This window comes from Musa acuminata, chromosome BXJ2-9 (genome assembly GCF_036884655.1).
Source record: "Musa acuminata AAA Group cultivar baxijiao chromosome BXJ2-9, Cavendish_Baxijiao_AAA, whole genome shotgun sequence".
Taxonomy (NCBI): domain Eukaryota; kingdom Viridiplantae; phylum Streptophyta; class Magnoliopsida; order Zingiberales; family Musaceae; genus Musa; species Musa acuminata.
In genome coordinates this window covers 6,663,331-6,681,545 of record NC_088346.1, presented here as the reverse complement: position 1 = coordinate 6,681,545, position 18,215 = coordinate 6,663,331, and the positions used below count along the sequence as shown (strand labels likewise).

Sequence of the window (18,215 nt, the reverse complement as noted above, 5' to 3'; positions counted from 1 at the left end):
TATTCTTTACGTACGGTGGTATATATATATATATATATATATATATATATATAATAATAATAATTTTATTAAAAGTAAAATAATATATTACATTGCACGACATATACATGACATTGATTTGAGACATATTATGCACTAGTCAACTCGGATATCTGGAAAAAATATTTTATAATAAATTTTTAATAATTAAATTAATACGAATGTAATTGATATATTGAGAATAAATATAATATATTCCACTATTAATGATACTTGCTAATAAATTTAAAAAATATATTAAAGTCTAGTACTTCTAAAATATTATTTAATGCTTTCACAAAAAATATATATAAATAATAATTTATAAAATATATAAATATTTTTTTATAATTATTGTATCATTTGAATTTTTGAGAGTTTCTTTTTGGTTTAGCGTGTGTGTATATATATATATATACTTATTTATTTATTTTATTTATATTTATATATATATATAAGACGGCCTCTACATTATGGGCCGGATTGGTCCGGCCCAATGAATACCAAAACTGTTCCTGTCGTCATCTTTCCTTCTCGATCAACGCGTACGAAGACGAGGAGCGATAAATCTGCGTCGACTCCGTCTCTCCCACGAAATCCTCCCCATTCCACGCGCGGAAGAATTCCCGGTGCGTTCTAAACCGATCAAAGAAGGCGACGCATTGATTTGCTGATTTTCCGGCGATCGCTTCTCTCCGTTGGGGCCAGGTGCTTCGATGATTCTTCTTTTTTGTTTTGGTTCGTGTTTTGTCATCCTGTCCTGCAAAGGATTTAGGGTTTTTCTTGCGTTTATTTACTCTGTGCTGCTTAAGCGCACGGAATCCAGTCGGATTTGATATTAATCCGCGAAATTTGGAAGATAATCTCAGCTTTATCCGTTTGGTTGTTTCAGGAAAAGGAAAAACAGATGTTTTTGCTCGTTTTTAGCTCGGAGGAAGATTTTCGCGTCGTTTTCTACTCTGTTCTTCTAAAAATTGTGTTTTTTTTGTTGCTACGAAACCTTTATTTTACGTATCACGAGGGAGCAAAGAAAAACCCTCTCTAGTATAGATTTTATGAGCCAATATATGTTATAAGATATTTGATGCCATGAAAAGTTTCTAATTTATTTCCAAGCAGGATCCTTTCTTGATTTTTTTATGAATCTTTTGAATTGCTTTATACACTTAGTTATTAATCCTAAAACCCTAATAACAGTTCTTAATAAATAGAGATTAGTAGTGCTAAAATCTAAATAAGGACTATTATATGAAAACAGTGATTAACAATCTACTGTTAACAGTAGTTAAAGGAAAGAAAAGATACCGACAGTGAAAAGTGGGAAAGGAGAGGATGGAGGTGATGGAGGAACTTTTGAATGATGGTGAAGCCAGTGACGAAGGAAGCTATGGACGACGGCAGTGGAAGCTGCAGGCGGTGATGTCATCGGCAGAGGAAGCTATGGTCCTCTCCCTCGACGATGGAAGGAGTTGCACATGAAAGCAGCTGCTGCGGAGGGAATTGCACATGAAAGCTAGGCCTTCGGATCCGTCCTTCGGCGACAGAGGAAGCGTCGGTCCTGTGCAGCGGCAGAGGAGGTGGCGGCTATGCACGAAGTAGGGTTTATGGCTCAAGGTTGTGTGGGGGAGTGGGACAGGGGGGCGACGGATGGGGGCTTGCGTGCGTAACTTTAGTAACATTACGTAGCTTAGTTTAATCGAACCAAGTAATTTACTGTTCAACTGAACCAGACATAATATTCTAATTCGGTTACTTTGTTTCAACCAGGCGCTCGCTTGAGGTGTCTGGTGCCTGGGTTCAAGCGAGTGCCTAGGCGGCGCTTCATTGAAGCGTGCTGCATGATCGAGGCTTGAGGCGCTCGGGCCTCACCTCACCCGAGTGCTCGGGCGCCTATTTAAACCCTTGGATAGAGCTGCAACAACATTTCTAATGACAATGAATTAGGACCTTTAATTGATGGTGAATTTCTAAGACCAAAGGCTCGAGTGACGTAAACTTGCTCACTAGGGTAAGATGATCTACTTGAGAACCTAAATTGGCAGGAGCTCTGTGCACTGAACCACACTATTAGAAGATGAACCTTAGTATCATGATAAGGTTGTTTCTTTGCAATTTAGATTTATATTGATCCCCCACAATCCCTGTATTAGCCGGAGCCTTACGTATTGGGTTGCACATTTCATTTTTTTTATGCACTTAAGCTTCATCTGACATAGTTATGGATCCTTCGTGATTGCCCATGACGGACAGTGATCATAAGGGACTACCTTTAATTTGCTGATTCCATATTATCAGGTTCTAGATATGAAGGTGTGCTTAATATGCAGATATATTTAGTTAGTGTTCCCTTTTAGATTATTTGCAGATGGGCTCATCTTCTTGGTAGAGTAATTGCAATATGAGATTAATTTGAATATGACAGTTATGCTGTGTGCTTTTCTTTTATACTCTAGTTAAAGTAATTTTTTTTACCTGTTCTGTAAAACTAGGCCTATGGTTTTTGTAATTTGTTTTTCTATATTGTCATTTTACCATCATTTGCAGGATAAAGGTGTCTAATGGACAGTACAATTTTAACTTTTCCAAGGACTAACAGATTTGTTGGCACTCGTACCATTGACCATTCCCTGGGACTTTGTGCTCTTAATTTATCAAGATATAACATATGCTATTTGCCTAAAGGTACTTGTACCTCCTGTTTTTATGAATTCTCAGTTTCTATCAGTAGGAAAGTTTTTTGCTCGTGGTTACTGACATATTTCTTTGATTTGTTAAAACCTTTAAGAATAACTTGGATTTTTTAATATTTAAACAATTTCTGCATTTTAGTGAAATGAGGCTGTGAAGCAAGAATTTAAGTAAAATGATCACTTTATGTACTTGTCTTTTATAAGTTATGCAGTGCCTCTGACATTGACAATTGGTGATCATACAGGATTGAAAGGTTGAATTGTTAGGAGTGCAATGAAATCTTATAAGCTTTCTGAGCTTACTCATACTGAGGTTGATTCTCTCAAGGCTCGCCCTCGTATTGATTTCTCATCCATTTTTAGTGTGGTAAGTTTGATAATGAATTTGTTGGACCTTTAAGTGGTAAAGCTACTATGAAAATTATATTGCACTTTTTATGGGTAGGTAAACCCAATCGTGGATGATGTACGGTGCAGAGGAGATGCTGCAGTAATAGAGTCAGTGATTCCTACATATGCTTCTAAATATTGTATAGAATTTTTCATTTGAACAACTAATGAAGTTATCAGTTGTTCAGAAGTCCAAAATCTCTTTTTCTTTTCTTGATCCAGTTATACGGCAAAATTTGACAAAGTTGTACTTGACAAAGTAGTTGAGCTTGTTTCTGATCTTCCGGTTCCAGAGGTAGGTTGGTTTTAACAGTAATCCAATGAGAATTATAACATGCTGTGAATTCTTCTTTTTGAGCTGACTGTAGAATGATAAATTTTGTCTTCAAATTTAGTTGCTGTATTACTATTTTTGAACAAGTATGCATTTGACATTTTTGGTTGTGTCTATCACTTATCAACTTTAGGGCAGGTGATCATTGCTACCAGGGTTTTTCTTTCAGGTTATTTCCAAATTGTTAAAAGTCTTTTCAATTCAAATATGTTTCATAACTGTTATGTTGCATTTTCTCAGTAACCTTTTATGATACATTTGGTCTAGACGTTATCAGTTCAAGGGCTTTAGCATAATCATTGTGGTTAGTTATCTGTTATTGTGCCATTAAGTTTCTTAAGAGATTTCAGGATCTTTTTTATTAGAGACCATGTCAATATCAGACTTTGTAAAAAGTTGTGGGAAATTGCTCTCATTAGCAATGTGGTTGTATTAGTCATATCTTTAGTTAAAGAAAACTTGTATTTTTGTTGTCATCTATTTGTACTTGCGTCAACCAATACATGTTAATGTTTGTGTATTGTTGTGTGATTGTTAAGCTTGATCCAGCTGTAAGGAAAGCATTTGATGTGGCATATGCCAATATTTATGCATTTCATGATGCTCAAAGGGTTCCTGAGAAGGATATTGAGAATATGACAGTAAGCAAATGACTTGTAGTATTCTTTATTTTGTCACCAAGTTTTTCTTGCTCTCATTAACTGGTTTTGGATGTAATGATTATGCATAGGGAGTTCGGTGCAAAAGGATAGCAAGGTGCATCGGCGCTGTAGGGCTTTATGTTCCAGGGGGTACTGCAGTCTTACCCTCAACTGCTCTCATGCTTTCAGTGGTATGCTCATCTATTCCTAGGGATGGCTGTGGCGGTTCAGTCATGGTTATGTTGAGTTTTGATGCATGATGGTGAACAGATATGGTTGACTTTTGATTTCTTCCGTGCACCAGCCCGCACATATTGCCGGGTGCAAAACTATTGTTCTTGCAACTCCGCCAAGTCGTGATGGTAGCATTTGCAAGGTAGCCTTCTACAAGAACCTTGGCCCCACATTGAGATGTAGTTGAATCCATTATGTTTGCTGCAGGAAGTACTTTATTGTGCCAAGAAAGCCGGTGTAACTCACATTCTAAAAGCTGGGGGAGCTCAGGTTCAAGGATTTTGAGCACCCTTTTTTGCTCTGCAAATGGCTTTTCTTGTGCTTTGACTAATTTCTATCTGTTATATCTTCAGGCAGTCTCAGCAATGGCTTGGGGAACTCCATCTTGCCCAAAGGTACAAAATTCCAGTATGCAGTGGTGGTTACTTTATGAATTATTTTCTTTTATATGTTTGAGGAAAATATACCAACAGCAGTTGGTTGTCTTGTAAAATTAGTAACTGTAAATTCTAGGATTACTGGGCTTATGTTATTACAGCTTATCTTCTATTATTCTGTAATCATCCATGTGAGTACTTTTTTGCATCAAAGAGCAAACACTTCTTGTTGCATTCTTTGTATTTGTTAGGTGCACAATGCATAAATATTTCTTAATGAGCTCATTTTCCAGTATCTCTTTCGGTCATTGTGAGCTTCTTTTCATTTTGAATAAAAACTTTGTTGTGGGGCCTTCCATTATCTAACCATCATCTGCAATTACTCCAAATCCAAATGTCTGGTTTTGAATGAAACCAAAGACAGCTGTCAGTACTTATTCTACCATGCATAAATGATATCAAATGTGCTTAAATATATGTCATCTTCTTTTGATGGTTTATAATCTCCCTGTTGATGGTACCATAACTATCCATCAAAATCTCCTTATTTGACGTTGATCATCTGCTTCAACTCAATTTCAGTGTTGGTTACAATTGACTGGCCATATACTTAATATCTGAACCTTTAATGGTTTCTTGCAGGTTGAAAAAATTTTTGGCCCAGGAAATCAATATGTTACTGCTGCGAAAATGATTCTCCAGGTATGATTATGATTCCTTAGCTTCCCTTATGCTTTAATTCTTTACTCTCTGTCCTTGGTTCCACATATTTTTCCTCTTTTAATTTTACAATCTTTAGGTTGTATTTGCTTGCACTATGATGACTCTGTCCAGAGATACACCACGGAGATCAGGGCCCAATTAGAATAAGTAGAGAACTAGTCTTGGTCAAATGGGAAGAAAAGCCTGCTATATGTTTAATTGTATCAGCAGAAAAAGTACCTTTTAGTAAAAAGCCGAGATAGAACAAGAGTTAACTATGGAAAGAGAACAGAATATAGATGAGAAAGATGCGTAGGAACTAGGAACAACCATCATCTTTAGTATCATATGTACATGTCAAATGGAAAGAAAAGCTTGCTATATGGTTGCTCTCATTAGCAGAAAAAATAAATTTTAGGTAACAAGTCAAGATAGAACATATATATATATATATATATATATATATATATATATATATATATATATATATGTGTGTGTGTGTGTGTGTGTGTGTGTGTGTGTATACATATATATACACACACACTTATACAGAGTTGTAGAAGTTAAGAAATAAAATCACCACTAGAAATCTTCATTGTTTTCTTCAGCTAGATCCTTTTTTTCAATATTTTGAATCCTTAAGGACTCTTTCTAACTGAGGGCTGACATTTTGTGGACAAAGAACCACTAGAACCATATTGTAAATTTTTGTCAACTGTAACAGAATTCTTATTACTACCCAACTTTTTCTCATTTTAGAAGTCCTATTGTAACACTAATGCTTGTCATCTACTTTTTATAGATTTGACATCATTTTGACTCCTGGATACAATCAAAATATCATCTATTAGTTGTATTTAACATGGATTTTAAATAAAACTATTTTTTTCTTAATCTAAATTGCTAAAACTAGCCCTGACTAAGAACCTGGCAGCATCATACTATCACTGTTAATGAAAGGATTTGATTATGGAACACGTAAGAATTGTTGTGTAATAGTCTTCTTCTCCTGATTCTATTTTCAATCTATTTAGATAAACTTTTTTAAAATGTTGTAGCTTCTATTTTGATTTCCCAAGATATCGTGTTGTTTCTTCTCTTAAAATGGTTCTTTAGATTTGTGGTTGGACATATCCTCCTAATCATAAGAGCAGAGATTTGGTGCTACAATATTTCAGTTTCCGGTGGATCCGCAGAGCCTTCCAATTTGTTGGTCCGAGATTAACCTGCTTTTTGGTGTACTTCTCTTTTCCTGCAGAACAGTGAAGCAATGGTTTCCATTGACATGCCTGCTGGCCCTTCAGAGGTTCTGGTCATTGCTGACAAGCATGCCAATCCTGTTCATGTAGCTGCAGATCTCCTATCTCAGGTCTTTACTCTGTTTGCACTTGTATTGCTCAATTGATTAGCATGTGTTTGATGGAGAATATTCTTTTTATTTCTTGTGTTGTTACTTTCTTATGCGAGCTAATTAGGTAGTGGGCATCTATTATCTGGAATAAGGCTCCAGAAAATCCCAAGTCAAAGACGTTGACGAATGTAGTCAATTCTAAGACCAGCAAACCAAAAATATATTAAATTTATATGAATTCACTTTTCAAATTGATGCTCTGTAGGTCTTTAGTTGCAAGGTTTTAAGCATCAGTCAGATTAGCATATGCCGTCTAGTATTTTCCAACCTGACCAACTGCCAGTATCAAAACGCTTAGGTTGATACTAGTACATATGTTATTCATTTATCTATTATTTTATTTAATGATTCTGGGTTGTATAGGTCCATAAATAGCCTGGTTTACTGGTACTGTATGGTCCAATATGTTTCCAAAATAGGTATCAAACTGACATTTAAAACTTTCTTGGTTTGATGTTCTTATTTCTTTTTGTACTCTACTAAATTTACAGGCAGAACATGGTCCAGATAGTCAGGTGGTTCTTGTTGTTGCCGGAGATGGAGTGGATATTGATGCTATCCAGGCTGAAGTTAGCAACCAATGTGCTAGCCTTCCCAGAGGAGAGTATGCTTCAAAAGCACTGAGTCATAGCTTTGTTGTGTTTGCCAGAGACATGGTTGAGGTTGGTTCTGAATACCTGCTTGTGCATGCCACATGGTTTCAACCAGACTAGAGGTTCTAAATCCATTACTAATGCAACGACATATATATACTAAATTAAGTTAACTAGTCTACTTCATAGTGCCTATGGGCTTATTTCTAGGTGCAGTTGAAGTTTCAAGGATATTGCTGAAGTTTTTGGTATTATATTGAACCTATTAGTATTGAACTTATCATCTGAAGTGATTGGAAATATGGGCCTGAGCATATTTAGCTTAATACCAGAGTCCTGGCAATCCGCTGGATCTGTATACAATATTGTGCTCTATGCTCTGGGCTGTGGTTTATTTACAGCAGAAGCATCAGTTTACACTGGATTGCTAAATTGTGTAGTTCTAGCTCCTTTTGTTTGCTTGTGAAAGAACCAAAAAACATTGTATTTTGCAGGCAATTTCCTTCTCGAACTTGTATGCTCCTGAGCATTTGATCATCAACGTCAAGGATGCGGAAAGGTGGGAGGGTCTCATTGAGAATGCTGGTAATTTGCTATGGTTATAACCATTGTTTCAACATGTTAGAGACAGAAGTTCTGTTTTACTCTCTTTGGAGCGTATTGTTATTATCACACAGTCCTCCAATCAATTGAAACTCATCTGTTGGAAAGCATCATTTACAGTTAAAATTTGTTGAGGACAATAAATTCTTTGCTAAAATTGTCTAGTAACTTCTGTGGATCACTGCAGGCTCAGTCTTTTTAGGACAATGGACACCGGAGAGCGTTGGTGATTATGCTAGCGGCACCAACCATGTCCTTCCCACATATGGATATGCACGTATGTACAGTGGGGTGTCACTAAACTCATTTCTCAAATACATAACTGTGCAGTCCTTAACCGAGGAAGGTCTCAAAAACATTGGACCGCATGTGGCAAAGATGGCAGAAGTCGAAGGGCTGGAGGCTCACAAGAGAGCTGTTACCCTTCGGCTGCAGGAAATCGAAGCTGCCCCCCGCTTAGTTGACATAATGCAGGTCCAAAATGCTCTGGGAACTTATAAAATCATAGGCTCCTCCATTTGAGTTGGTACGTTGAAGCACAACTTATCTCGGTCAATGTTTGGGTTTCTGAACTGAGCAGGTTGTTTCTTGAAGACCTTTACCATTTTGCATCATTCATAATCTGCTAAAAGGTCAAGCTGTCGGGGGTCGTCTTTCTTCAGTGCCCACAAGCAGCTCAAAGTGGGGAGTGCATAAACCAGTCAGCTCATTTTTACGTGCAAAAACTACATCCTCAGATACATTCATCCTCCGGTTTATGCTTGCAGAACCTAATTAAGTTGTGTTCTCACTGTTGTGCAACATTTTGAAGTTCACAATCGCTTATCCCAACGAACAAATGGAAAAGACAAGCCAATAACCAAATGGATAGGGCATTGCTGCTCGTATTCACATCATCTTATGTGGCAGTAGACATGCTGTTGAACTTGTGGTGTTTGCTACGTAAGCCATCCTTTCATTTTACTGTTCTAATATGCAAGAAACTCTTTTCTGGTTGATATATGCAACATTGTTGATTGTTTTAGTCTAAAGTAATATTTGAACTTGTGCAGACCTCGAGTTTCTCATGAATTCATTGTTGTCCTGTACATCTTATTATATGTGTGATTTGTCACATGCTTAAGATTCGAGTCTATGGTTTGTTTATGGAGAAACATCATCGACAAAGAACTCATGTAGGAAAACCACAAAATTCTTGCTCTGGATATTGGATTTAATTGAACTAGACATAACTAGTCAAATTTGGTTAGAGGGTTGTGCCCACAGCTAGTAGTTTTTAATTTGAGATGTTGGATAGCCAGATCCTCCACTCCTGAAGGCTGCCATGAATCGGAGCTGCCATCGAGATCTCTTGGAGATTTGATAATGACTAATAAGAAAACTTAAAAAGTCTTGAATGCAAAAGGGTATCAGATTGAAGGTCAAACAACCCAATCTAAAAGTTTTACCACAGTAGCTTACCGTCCTCCATCTTAGCTCGTGGCTCTGTGTAAGATCATGGTAACACCACAAAGCTTTGTTTTATGAGATCATGTTGAGCTCTCAGAGCAAGTCATTATAATGTATTGTGTTGCCACGGATTGGAAGATGTATGATCAAGTTAAAATACAAAAGCATATATATATGTATGTATATATATATATATATGTATATATATATATATGTATATATATATATATATGTATATATATATATATATGTATATATATATATATGTATATATATATATATTTATATTTATATTTATATTTATATGTATGTATGTATCACAAGATGTGCTAACCTTCAGGAAAGTAGAGCAGTGGTAGGTGAATGAAGTTTAAAGTACCAGCACAAATGCCAAAGGTTAGTGAGAAACTCTTCTGATGCTTTGAACTGATGTTTACTGCAGGCATGGTGTACCTGAAATAATAACAGGTTACTTGTAAACCTTACACAAACATTCATAGAACAGAGGGATGTAGAAAACATCATCGATAAGTATCCTCGCTGGAGGTTTATGAGGTACTTTTGGAAAACTTCAAATGCTAAACATCATGCAGGAAAGGACTACTCTTAATTTTTGGTTTTGTCTATTTCTATCAAACCCAACTAGGGATATGTAAAACGAAATATGGCCAACTCAAAATTTATGGTCATTCATTATATATGGGGCATGTGTCATCTCTACAGCAATTCAGTATTCAAACAACCAGACGCATGGTGCTTCTGGATCTGTCCATACTAGTTTCATAAGAGTATGCAATAAACACTGTCAAATGACTAGATTTGTTTATGCTTGTTATTAGTAGAGTGTCTAAATGGGAAGTTCCTCTCGATCAAAACAGAAAAATCTAGATCCTAGTCCTACACAATTAACATGCTCAAAGTGATAGATAACTTTATAGGTTCTGACCTTCATGCAACCCCCATAAAAATTTATAAGAAAACTTTGTCAAAGCAAGAGACAAGACATGTGAGATGGATTGCAAAGGGCGAAGGGCTAATCATGAATGATCTCACAGTAGTGTAGTTGTGGAATAGCAAGAAAGAGGAAACTGGAGTAGTAACTCCTGCTGCTATAAACAATCAAGCATGGTGTACTCAAGCTTGCAGTAACCTCACCTTTGCTTCTCGATCATATTGAATTGCTTGGCTGGACAGTGAAGTGACGCAATAACTGTACTGCTGCATGATCCTTGTCGTCTGATGCGGCATGATATGATCCACGCTGAACGTACTTTCTGCGAGAACTGTCGGTAGGAATTGAATAATCTTAGACTGATGTCATATAAATGCAACTTTCAATTTCCATGGCATTTGCATATATTCCTTCTCATAATATTTTCATCACATAATACAGTTATTATTGGTGACAAATAGAAATAGGATAGACATGTGATTGAACTTCCACTAGCAAAGTAAATGATGAAATTTTGGCAACAGATTAGAACAAGTTAAAGAGATAGGTCCAGGGGAAAAAGAAGCACTTTTATATTGCACTTGGAGCAGAAGACATAGGAAGAACAATAACTAGAGTTGGTGGTCCAGGATAAAGTGGTGTAGATATGATATCCTGAACACCCAACAACGACGTTAGGGGCACAAAAGCCAGTTTCTGCACACACTAATGCTACAGATGATGATAACCTTGATAATAACCCACCCACACTGATGCTTGCTCATGCAACAATTGTCATCAATTAGAAGAGATGTCACTTTTACTTCTCAATCAACTTAGAGTTGGCCATTCTCTACTTACTTTATGCAGAACAACAGAGCACTCTTCTTTGTATGCAAGCTAACATAGATCACTTTCAAAGAACATTTCTTGGGTATAAATAAATCACTAGAGGATGTCATGTTCATTGCATGCTTATGGTTGAAATTGAGTCAATAAAGTTCTCAATGGCATTAATTTGAAGTATTTTTGATGAGGATAAGGTTAGACCATGCTGCACATGCATGCAACTTTCTATACTCTCTTTTGAATTATCTAACATTTGCATGTTTCTTTATATATATATATATATATATATATATATATATATATATATATATATATATATATATATATATATATATAAGAGAAAGTTGGGTTGCTGCAATTGTTATTCAACTATGTTCAAGTATATTTGAAGCCAACCCACTAAAGTTGATATCAGCCAGAGCTACTACCTACTTGACCTGATCAAGCTTGAAGCCTTTGGTACAGTTCACATCATAGAGAATAATAAAAGAGTAATCAAGTCACCGGCGCAAGCTGGTAATTAAGCTGATAACATTTATAAATGATGCTGTAACATAGCCAGGAAAATGCCAACTAAAGAATGCTGTCATGCTCATGCCAACAATTATCATATTTGTGAAAGAAAAAAATTATCATATTTTTCCTAGAAATCCCATGCATTCACCTTAATATTTTCATCCCAACCACAATGTTTTTTTTTATGCATATCATTTTAAACCACCTAACTCTTTGACCATATCTAGCCTAACAAATATCTTCCAAAATTTTACTTTTATTCTCAGGGGCACATGATGATCAAATAAAAGTCTAGTGTCTCCCTCTATTTTAACTATCTAGCTTTCATTTTATGAACAATATCTTCGTCAATGTCTCCTTATAAAAATAATATACCTAATATAGATAAAAAAAATTACTTTATAGGAATTTATTTTTCATTCATCTTAATTATACTCATTCATTTTTATCATACTATTACCTAAATTATATTTTATTTACTTTGGCCAACAAAAAATATCTATGTATGAAATGTGTAGAATTTTTCAAAATTTTGAAAATCTAACTAATTAGTAAATGAATACAAGTCAAAGATTTACTTCTTTGGAGCTGTGTAGAAATACTAGGCCTGGAAACTGTACTTTATTTATTGAAAAGAAAAACACAAAAATCCATGTCTTTATTTACCTCATATATCAAAAACTTCACAATCCATACAAACAATATTATCAGATACATTAATAAGAAAAAATATGGTTAAAATTATCTCTTTTAAGATGTAACAATATATGATGAAAAGTAATTTTTTTCATCACAATGTTGCACAAAGTAATCAAATTGTTCTTGTACCTTTTGTCGTTTCTGTGGACTATATAGTTGAATCTTTCGTGTCAAGAAAGAAAAGATGACATCTCAACGAGATTGCACGAGTTGTTGAAAGTAGAGATACAGTAAAGTGTAATAAAGCATTCTTAATTACTACAACTTGCTTCCCTTTTTTTCTCAAGAATTATACACAATTTATATCTGCTTACCTCCACATATAATCCTCATGCCCCAAACTCCTTAATTTTCATCTAATCGGATCATTGATACGCGGAATAATAATAAAAACTTATGAGGAATCCAGTAGATAAGATCCCGAACAGTGCAGAATATGAGGATCAACCTACGCTCTCGTACTATCAATTGTCAATCTATGTTCCTATAAAGTTTACCACACGAAAAGTTCTGTTTTTTCTTCTCACTTACTCTTGAGCAATATAGTAATACTTATACTTACACCTAAAAAAGAACCCAACTTAGTGCTGCAAAATAAGCCCCTCATAATTATGAGTTTATTTAATTCTACACTCAACTCAATACTAAACATTACTTTCTATCACTTTACTAGCTCAGCTGCCATCAGTGCAAGTCATAAGACTGACTTCCTTATCGAAGAACACTAGTAATGCTCAACACCGACCTTTGCGTGAAAGAGTAGCTAAGCTTTTATTGAATGCGGGGAAGAACCTTAAATGACATCTGCTCTTCACCATGATATATATGAACAAAAGAGGAAGCACAGTTTCATGTCAACATGTACACAACGAAAGCACTTTTTTATGAAAGAAAGAAAGAGAGGTTGAATAGCCCATGAAAGAAAAAGCCAATAACATAAAGAGGCCAACGTGTAATGAAGACAAACATACCTGCATTATCTTGTGGAATTAAATAACAAGTCCATGCCTCCGTGTGCTGCCAAGACAAGTAGTCCTTCAAACCAGGAGGAATAAAGTGGTTGGTACCCATTTTTGTATTACACCATGCTTTGCACCAACCCTTCATTCATCAAACAAGGACTCCACAAGAGTAGCCTTCCGAGACTTTAGTTGATCAGCATAAACCTAACACTCAGATGAAAAAAGTTGATTGACGGCATATAAAACAAGAAGTCTTTTTGAATAACTATGTCGGGTTAGTCTAACGTTAAAAATGAAGTTCAAATATTTTGATCAACGATTTCGATCAAACAAAATTAATAAATTAATTAGCACATTCGGATCATGATATTTGGTATCAAAACCATCCTGGTATTTAGGCATAGTGAAATCAAGGCTCGAGTAAGAAAGAACTATGCTGGATGAAATGAGATGATTTGTACCAAGTTACATGATTTGACTAAGTCTTACATGTACCAAGTTAAGGTTTGAGATTATAAATGTATCATTGATCTCGTATTCTTGTCTTGCTCCTCATCAATCCCTCAACAAGTGAAACTTACCCGCACCCAAAAACTTCCAATCTAATTAAAATAAACCTAACAACAACTTACATGATTAATGCCAAACTTTAGTATCAAGATAGAAAAATTTTAAGTATACCAACAAGGTATGTGTTTATATGCATATATCATACTGTATAATTCTCTTTTAGTACACATTCGAACCACAAGTAAATAGAACCACAAATAAATAGAGTCTAAAAATTTCCTAATAGTCATCTGAATAAATATGGTTTGGGACTGAATTAATTAATCTAACCAATTAATTATTTGTTATTTTATTTGATTTTTAATCCAATAAATTAACAAAGTTATTCAGGCTTGCAAAAGATGAGAGTATTTGCATTGTGATAAGGTATATTTTGGGTCCACGCCGCGTCACGAGCGACGCGAGACCGTATCAAGGCGTGGCTCGATACGTCCCATCCCGGAAAGTTCGGGACGACGCCGCATGGCGTCGTCCCGTGCATCTCGGAGCGATGGCCGCACAAAGGTATCACCTCATCTCCCGAGAATCGGTCGTTACGCCCGCGTACGATCGACCCTCATACAATAATATAAAAGCACCTGGTCGGTATCCGGCCAGTGGGGAAGAAAAAGAAACTCCAACCCGCCACTGACTCGATCGTCGGAGGAACCAAAGTCAGGAAACACTCGACGACGATCTTTTTTCCAGGAAAGTTATCATCGCAGGCAAGAAAGCACTCGTCAAATCTCCGCTGCCGACACTAAAAGTGGTGTTCGATCGATCTTCAAACTCGGCTCATCCGACCAGAGACTCCAGACATTGCCCAGTGGACAGGCCGTGCTGACTCTACCAACCACGGCATATCGATCCATCAACACATTGGATAACTCTTTTAATCGTCAAATTTTTAATTCTTTTTAATATTTTGATTTGATTAATGTTAATTAGTCTTCAAAAAAGCTGATTCTTATAAACAGGATGGTGTTTGTAATCTAGTTAATAAGGATACGATTCACGAAAATAATTTATGAAGGACAAAGTGTAAAAAGCTAAAACCTTTATGTGACCTATCAAGTTAATAAATTGATCACCTTTTGTAAGTAACTATTAAAGCCATGTAATTAAAAGATATGGACAGTATTACCTCTATTTTTTCTTCCTTTTTCTGATCCCCGCAGGCCATAAAAGAAAATTTGAAGCGTGGCGCAACCTGATTCGCCGCTGTCACTGTCTCGTCCGTCCCCGACACCGTCCTGGGATCCATGCGATCGCGTCCGATCCCCCAGTACCGAAGCCGTCGGTGACCGCACGCACCGAGGTCGTCCCACACGTGCAAGCCCATCTGAACTCCCCGCCGAGTACTCGCCGAATCACCCTCCACCGACCCGACGCGACCGACGCCCCATCAGCCTTCGTCCCACTTTCCGCAGCGCATCTCCCCGCCTCCGATCTCGACCGTTTGCGGCTCATCCGACGGTTGCTGCGGCTCACGTACGGGTTAGGCCCACGTTCTGCTAACGTGCTACGCGGTCGTGACCCTGACCTGCGCGCCTTTCCCCTTGGCTATTTAAGCTGGAAGAGCAGTTCGCCGCCTTCCAAGCTCGAGTCCTCCGTTCCGTTCCAGATAAATCCGTTTCGGTTCTTTTTCTCCGTGGGGTTCGACCGCTTCCATCACGCTCTCGGAAGGATGGCGTTCGTCGACGCCGACAAGCTCAGTTACGAGATCTTCTCCGTCCTCGAGAGCAAGTTCCTCTTCGGCCTCGACGACCCCAACAAGCTCTTCTTCCCCACTTCCTCCTACTCCTCAGCTGGCGCCTCCCCCCGGACCGCCGCAGGTGCCCGAGGAAGGATCCGGATCCTGTCCATCGACGGCGGCGGCAGCCCCTCCGATGCCCTCCTCGCCGCGGTCGCCCTCGCCCGGCTCGAGTCCTCCCTCCGTCACCTTTCCGGCGACCCATCCGCCCGCGTTACCGACATGTTCGACGTCGCGGCCGGCTCCGGCGCCGGCGGCGTCCTCGTCGCGATGCTCTTTACCAGGGACCACGACGGTCGGCCCCTGTTCTCCGCAACCGACGCCCTGCACCTCCTCCTCTCCGAGAGCCGCCGCCGCGGGCGCGGCTTCTCCTCCGGGAGGGGCCTATTCCGTGGGATGTTCCGTCGACCCGGGAGTTTCTTCCGTCGGATCTTCGGCGACGCGACGCTGAGGGACACCGTCAAGCCGGTGCTCATCCCGTGCTACGACCTCGCCACGGGGGCGCCGTTCCTGTTCTCGCGGGCTGACGCGGTAGAGGCAGACGGGTACGACTTCCGGATGTGGGAAGTGTGCGCGGCCACGTGCGCCGACGCATCCAACGCGGCGGTCGACCTGCGGTCGGTCGACGGGCGGACGCGCGTCACCGCGGTGGGCGCCGCGGTGGCGATGGCCAACCCTGTGGCCGCGGCCATCACGCACGTCCTCCACAACAAGCCAGAGTTCCCCTTCGCGGCCGGGGTGCAAGACCTCATGGTGGTGTCTCTCGGCGCTTCCGCCCCCGCGCCAGCCGCACCGGGTGCCGCCGAGCTCGTCAGGATCGCTGGCGAGGGCTTCGCCGACATGGTACGGATTCCGGACTGCCCCGTCTCCTTTCTCCCGCCCGCTGCTTTCAGTTTCTTTTCCTCTTTCTTCGAGACATTTTCTAGCCCTAACAAATTGTCGGTAGAAAACGTATCCTGACCGTACATTCTCACAATCATCTATGATCAAATATTTTGACGGTTCAGATTAACTCATCAAAAGCCGTGGCTTTTGTGATCATCGTCAGGTGGATCAAGCGGTGGCGACGGCATTCGGACACGGTAGAGCAAGCAATTACCTACGCATACAGGTAAACCTTCAACTTCCGTGAGCAAACTGTACCTACAATGACGTAGTTATAGCCACGGCCGATGGATAGCCTCTGCAGGACACCGCACTCATGTCGGGGAATTGCACGCCAAAGACGACGAGCTCGAAGAGCTCGGTGGAGGCAGCAGAACGCGTGCTGTCACAGCGACACGTGGAGTCGCTGCTCTTCAGAGGGCGAGGAAAGATCTCGGAGCGGACCAACGGCGACGAGCTCGACCGGTTCGCGGAGGAGCTCGTGAAGGAGGAGGAGTGGAGGAAGAAGGGCCCGATCCCGACGGTGGTGCTAAAGCAAGTGATGACGCCGCGAACGTCGTCGGCGACGACCGCGACCACGGTCACCGTTACCACGACTATTTCTACGAGCACGACATCAACATGATGGAGACGGTAGAGTCGAGATAGCGGGTTGTGGATAGACTGTTGTGGGGTTCTAAAATGAGCGTTTTCCCAAGTGGAGGATATGACGTGGGAAATCAATTCAAGCTTGGAAATTGTTCGATAAATTATTAACCCGTAGAAATGTGAATTTGGATCTCTCATACTAATTGTGTTTGGAATTCAAGATGGACACTATTTTACCTTCGAACTTATGATTCCCAGTTATATGTGATCATCTAAATGATTTTTGGAAGATAATGTCTTTCTTTCGAAAAAATCAAAGTCGTAAAATAAAAACATATGATAGCATTAAGAAGCAATCTAAAACCCAAGTATAATCGAGCGTTGGAGTCAGAATAGCACTCGTTTGACCAAAGTGATGTAGTTGCATTATTGAAGGGTTTAACCTCTGAACTATAACGAGGCTGGCTTCTCACTCGAGTTGATGATGAACACATCACTGAGAGTGAAGTGACAACACTGGTGCAACTCTAGGTTTGGAAAGACAAGACACGGCCCACTGCATGAGAGCCAAGGAAACTTCTTCCAAGTTGCCTTTGCCTTTCGTCAACCCTGTGGTCGTCTCAGATCCCACAGCGAATACACCACAGGTGCAAATCCAACATGTCGAGAGGGGCATCAAACAAACAGTCCCAAGGAGAATCTGCATCTCTGTTGATACTCTAATTTACCTCCCACTAGATACGGAGCAACAGCTCATCATGTGTTGGCTCAACATGGCATAAGAAGAGCTCAGTGTCCATGTTTAGTTTGTCACCCACTTGGATGATACAGTCTCCATGATTTACAGTTATGAAGATTAGAAGGTGGTTGAAGCTTTTGGATTCCTTTGGTGTACGATTAGTAATAGATTCACATCTTTCTGCAGCTATATAGTTTTTTGTTAGACAACTAATTTCCTTCTCCATTTCTGCACTAGTCTTATACGGTAAACGTGTGATATATATATATATATATATATATATATATATATATATATATATA

General features: G+C 39.1%; 2 protein-coding genes and 1 long non-coding RNA gene across 9 annotated transcripts; 2 read left to right on the top strand and 1 right to left on the bottom strand.

Annotated features, from left to right (window-relative positions):
• Nucleotides 1-568: 568 nt before the first annotated feature.
• LOC135622860 (histidinol dehydrogenase, chloroplastic-like) lies at nt 569-9,081 on the top strand. 4 transcript variants are annotated; one of them, XM_065125124.1, is made up of 16 exons: nt 569-726; nt 2,563-2,700; nt 2,954-3,075; nt 3,154-3,206; nt 3,321-3,393; nt 3,972-4,073; nt 4,163-4,264; nt 4,378-4,449; nt 4,515-4,577; nt 4,661-4,702; nt 5,327-5,386; nt 6,645-6,755; nt 7,289-7,459; nt 7,885-7,975; nt 8,181-8,467; nt 8,574-9,081. In XM_065125124.1, exons 3-16 carry the CDS (start codon nt 2,983-2,985, stop codon nt 8,583-8,585), a joined length of 1,332 nt encoding a protein of 443 aa, XP_064981196.1. In that variant the 5' UTR covers nt 569-726; nt 2,563-2,700; nt 2,954-2,982; the 3' UTR covers nt 8,586-9,081. The 4 variants fall into 4 exon arrangements, with proteins under 4 accessions (XP_064981196.1, XP_064981195.1, XP_064981193.1 ...); XM_065125123.1 differs by having other exon boundaries at nt 8,181-8,519; nt 8,626-9,081; XM_065125121.1 differs by having other exon boundaries at nt 8,181-9,081.
• Nucleotides 9,082-10,601: 1,520 nt separating this feature from the next.
• LOC108952046 (uncharacterized) lies at nt 10,602-15,542 on the bottom strand. The gene is made up of 3 exons (XR_010491184.1): nt 15,093-15,542; nt 13,409-13,603; nt 10,602-10,725 (listed from the first exon to the last, which is right to left on the bottom strand). It is a non-coding gene; the product is annotated as an uncharacterized LOC108952046 (long non-coding RNA).
• LOC135622858 (patatin-like protein 3) lies at nt 15,538-17,393 on the top strand. Of its 4 annotated transcripts, none has more exons than XM_065125116.1 (3): nt 15,538-16,544; nt 16,750-16,812; nt 16,882-17,393. In XM_065125116.1, the coding sequence occupies exons 1-3, from the start codon at nt 15,636-15,638 to the stop codon at nt 17,209-17,211; spliced, it is 1,302 nt and encodes a 433-aa protein (XP_064981188.1). In that variant the 5' UTR covers nt 15,538-15,635; the 3' UTR covers nt 17,212-17,393. The 4 variants fall into 4 exon arrangements, with proteins under 4 accessions (XP_064981188.1, XP_064981189.1, XP_064981191.1 ...); XM_065125117.1 differs by having other exon boundaries at nt 16,891-17,392; XM_065125119.1 differs by having other exon boundaries at nt 16,709-16,812; nt 16,891-17,206.
• The last annotated feature ends 822 nt before the right edge of the window (nt 17,394-18,215 follow it).

What these genes read in the sequence shown, in the direction of transcription:
- LOC135622858 (XM_065125116.1), top strand. Translation starts at nt 15,636, where the DNA reads ATGGCGTTCGTCGACGCCGACAAGCTCAGTTACGAGATCTTCTCCGTC. An exon ending in GCGAGGGCTTCGCCGACATG is followed by an intron (nt 16,545 to 16,749) that starts GTACGGATTCCG and finishes GATCATCGTCAG; the next exon opens with GTGGATCAAGCGGTGGCGAC. An exon ending in GCAATTACCTACGCATACAG is followed by an intron (nt 16,813 to 16,881) that starts GTAAACCTTCAA and finishes GCCGATGGATAG; the next exon opens with CCTCTGCAGGACACCGCACT.
- LOC135622860 (XM_065125123.1), top strand. Translation starts at nt 2,983, where the DNA reads ATGAAATCTTATAAGCTTTCTGAGCTTACTCATACTGAGGTTGATTCT. An exon ending in CTGATCTTCCGGTTCCAGAG is followed by an intron (nt 3,394 to 3,971) that starts GTAGGTTGGTTT and finishes GTGATTGTTAAG; the next exon opens with CTTGATCCAGCTGTAAGGAA. An exon ending in CTGCAGATCTCCTATCTCAG is followed by an intron (nt 6,756 to 7,288) that starts GTCTTTACTCTG and finishes CTAAATTTACAG; the next exon opens with GCAGAACATGGTCCAGATAG.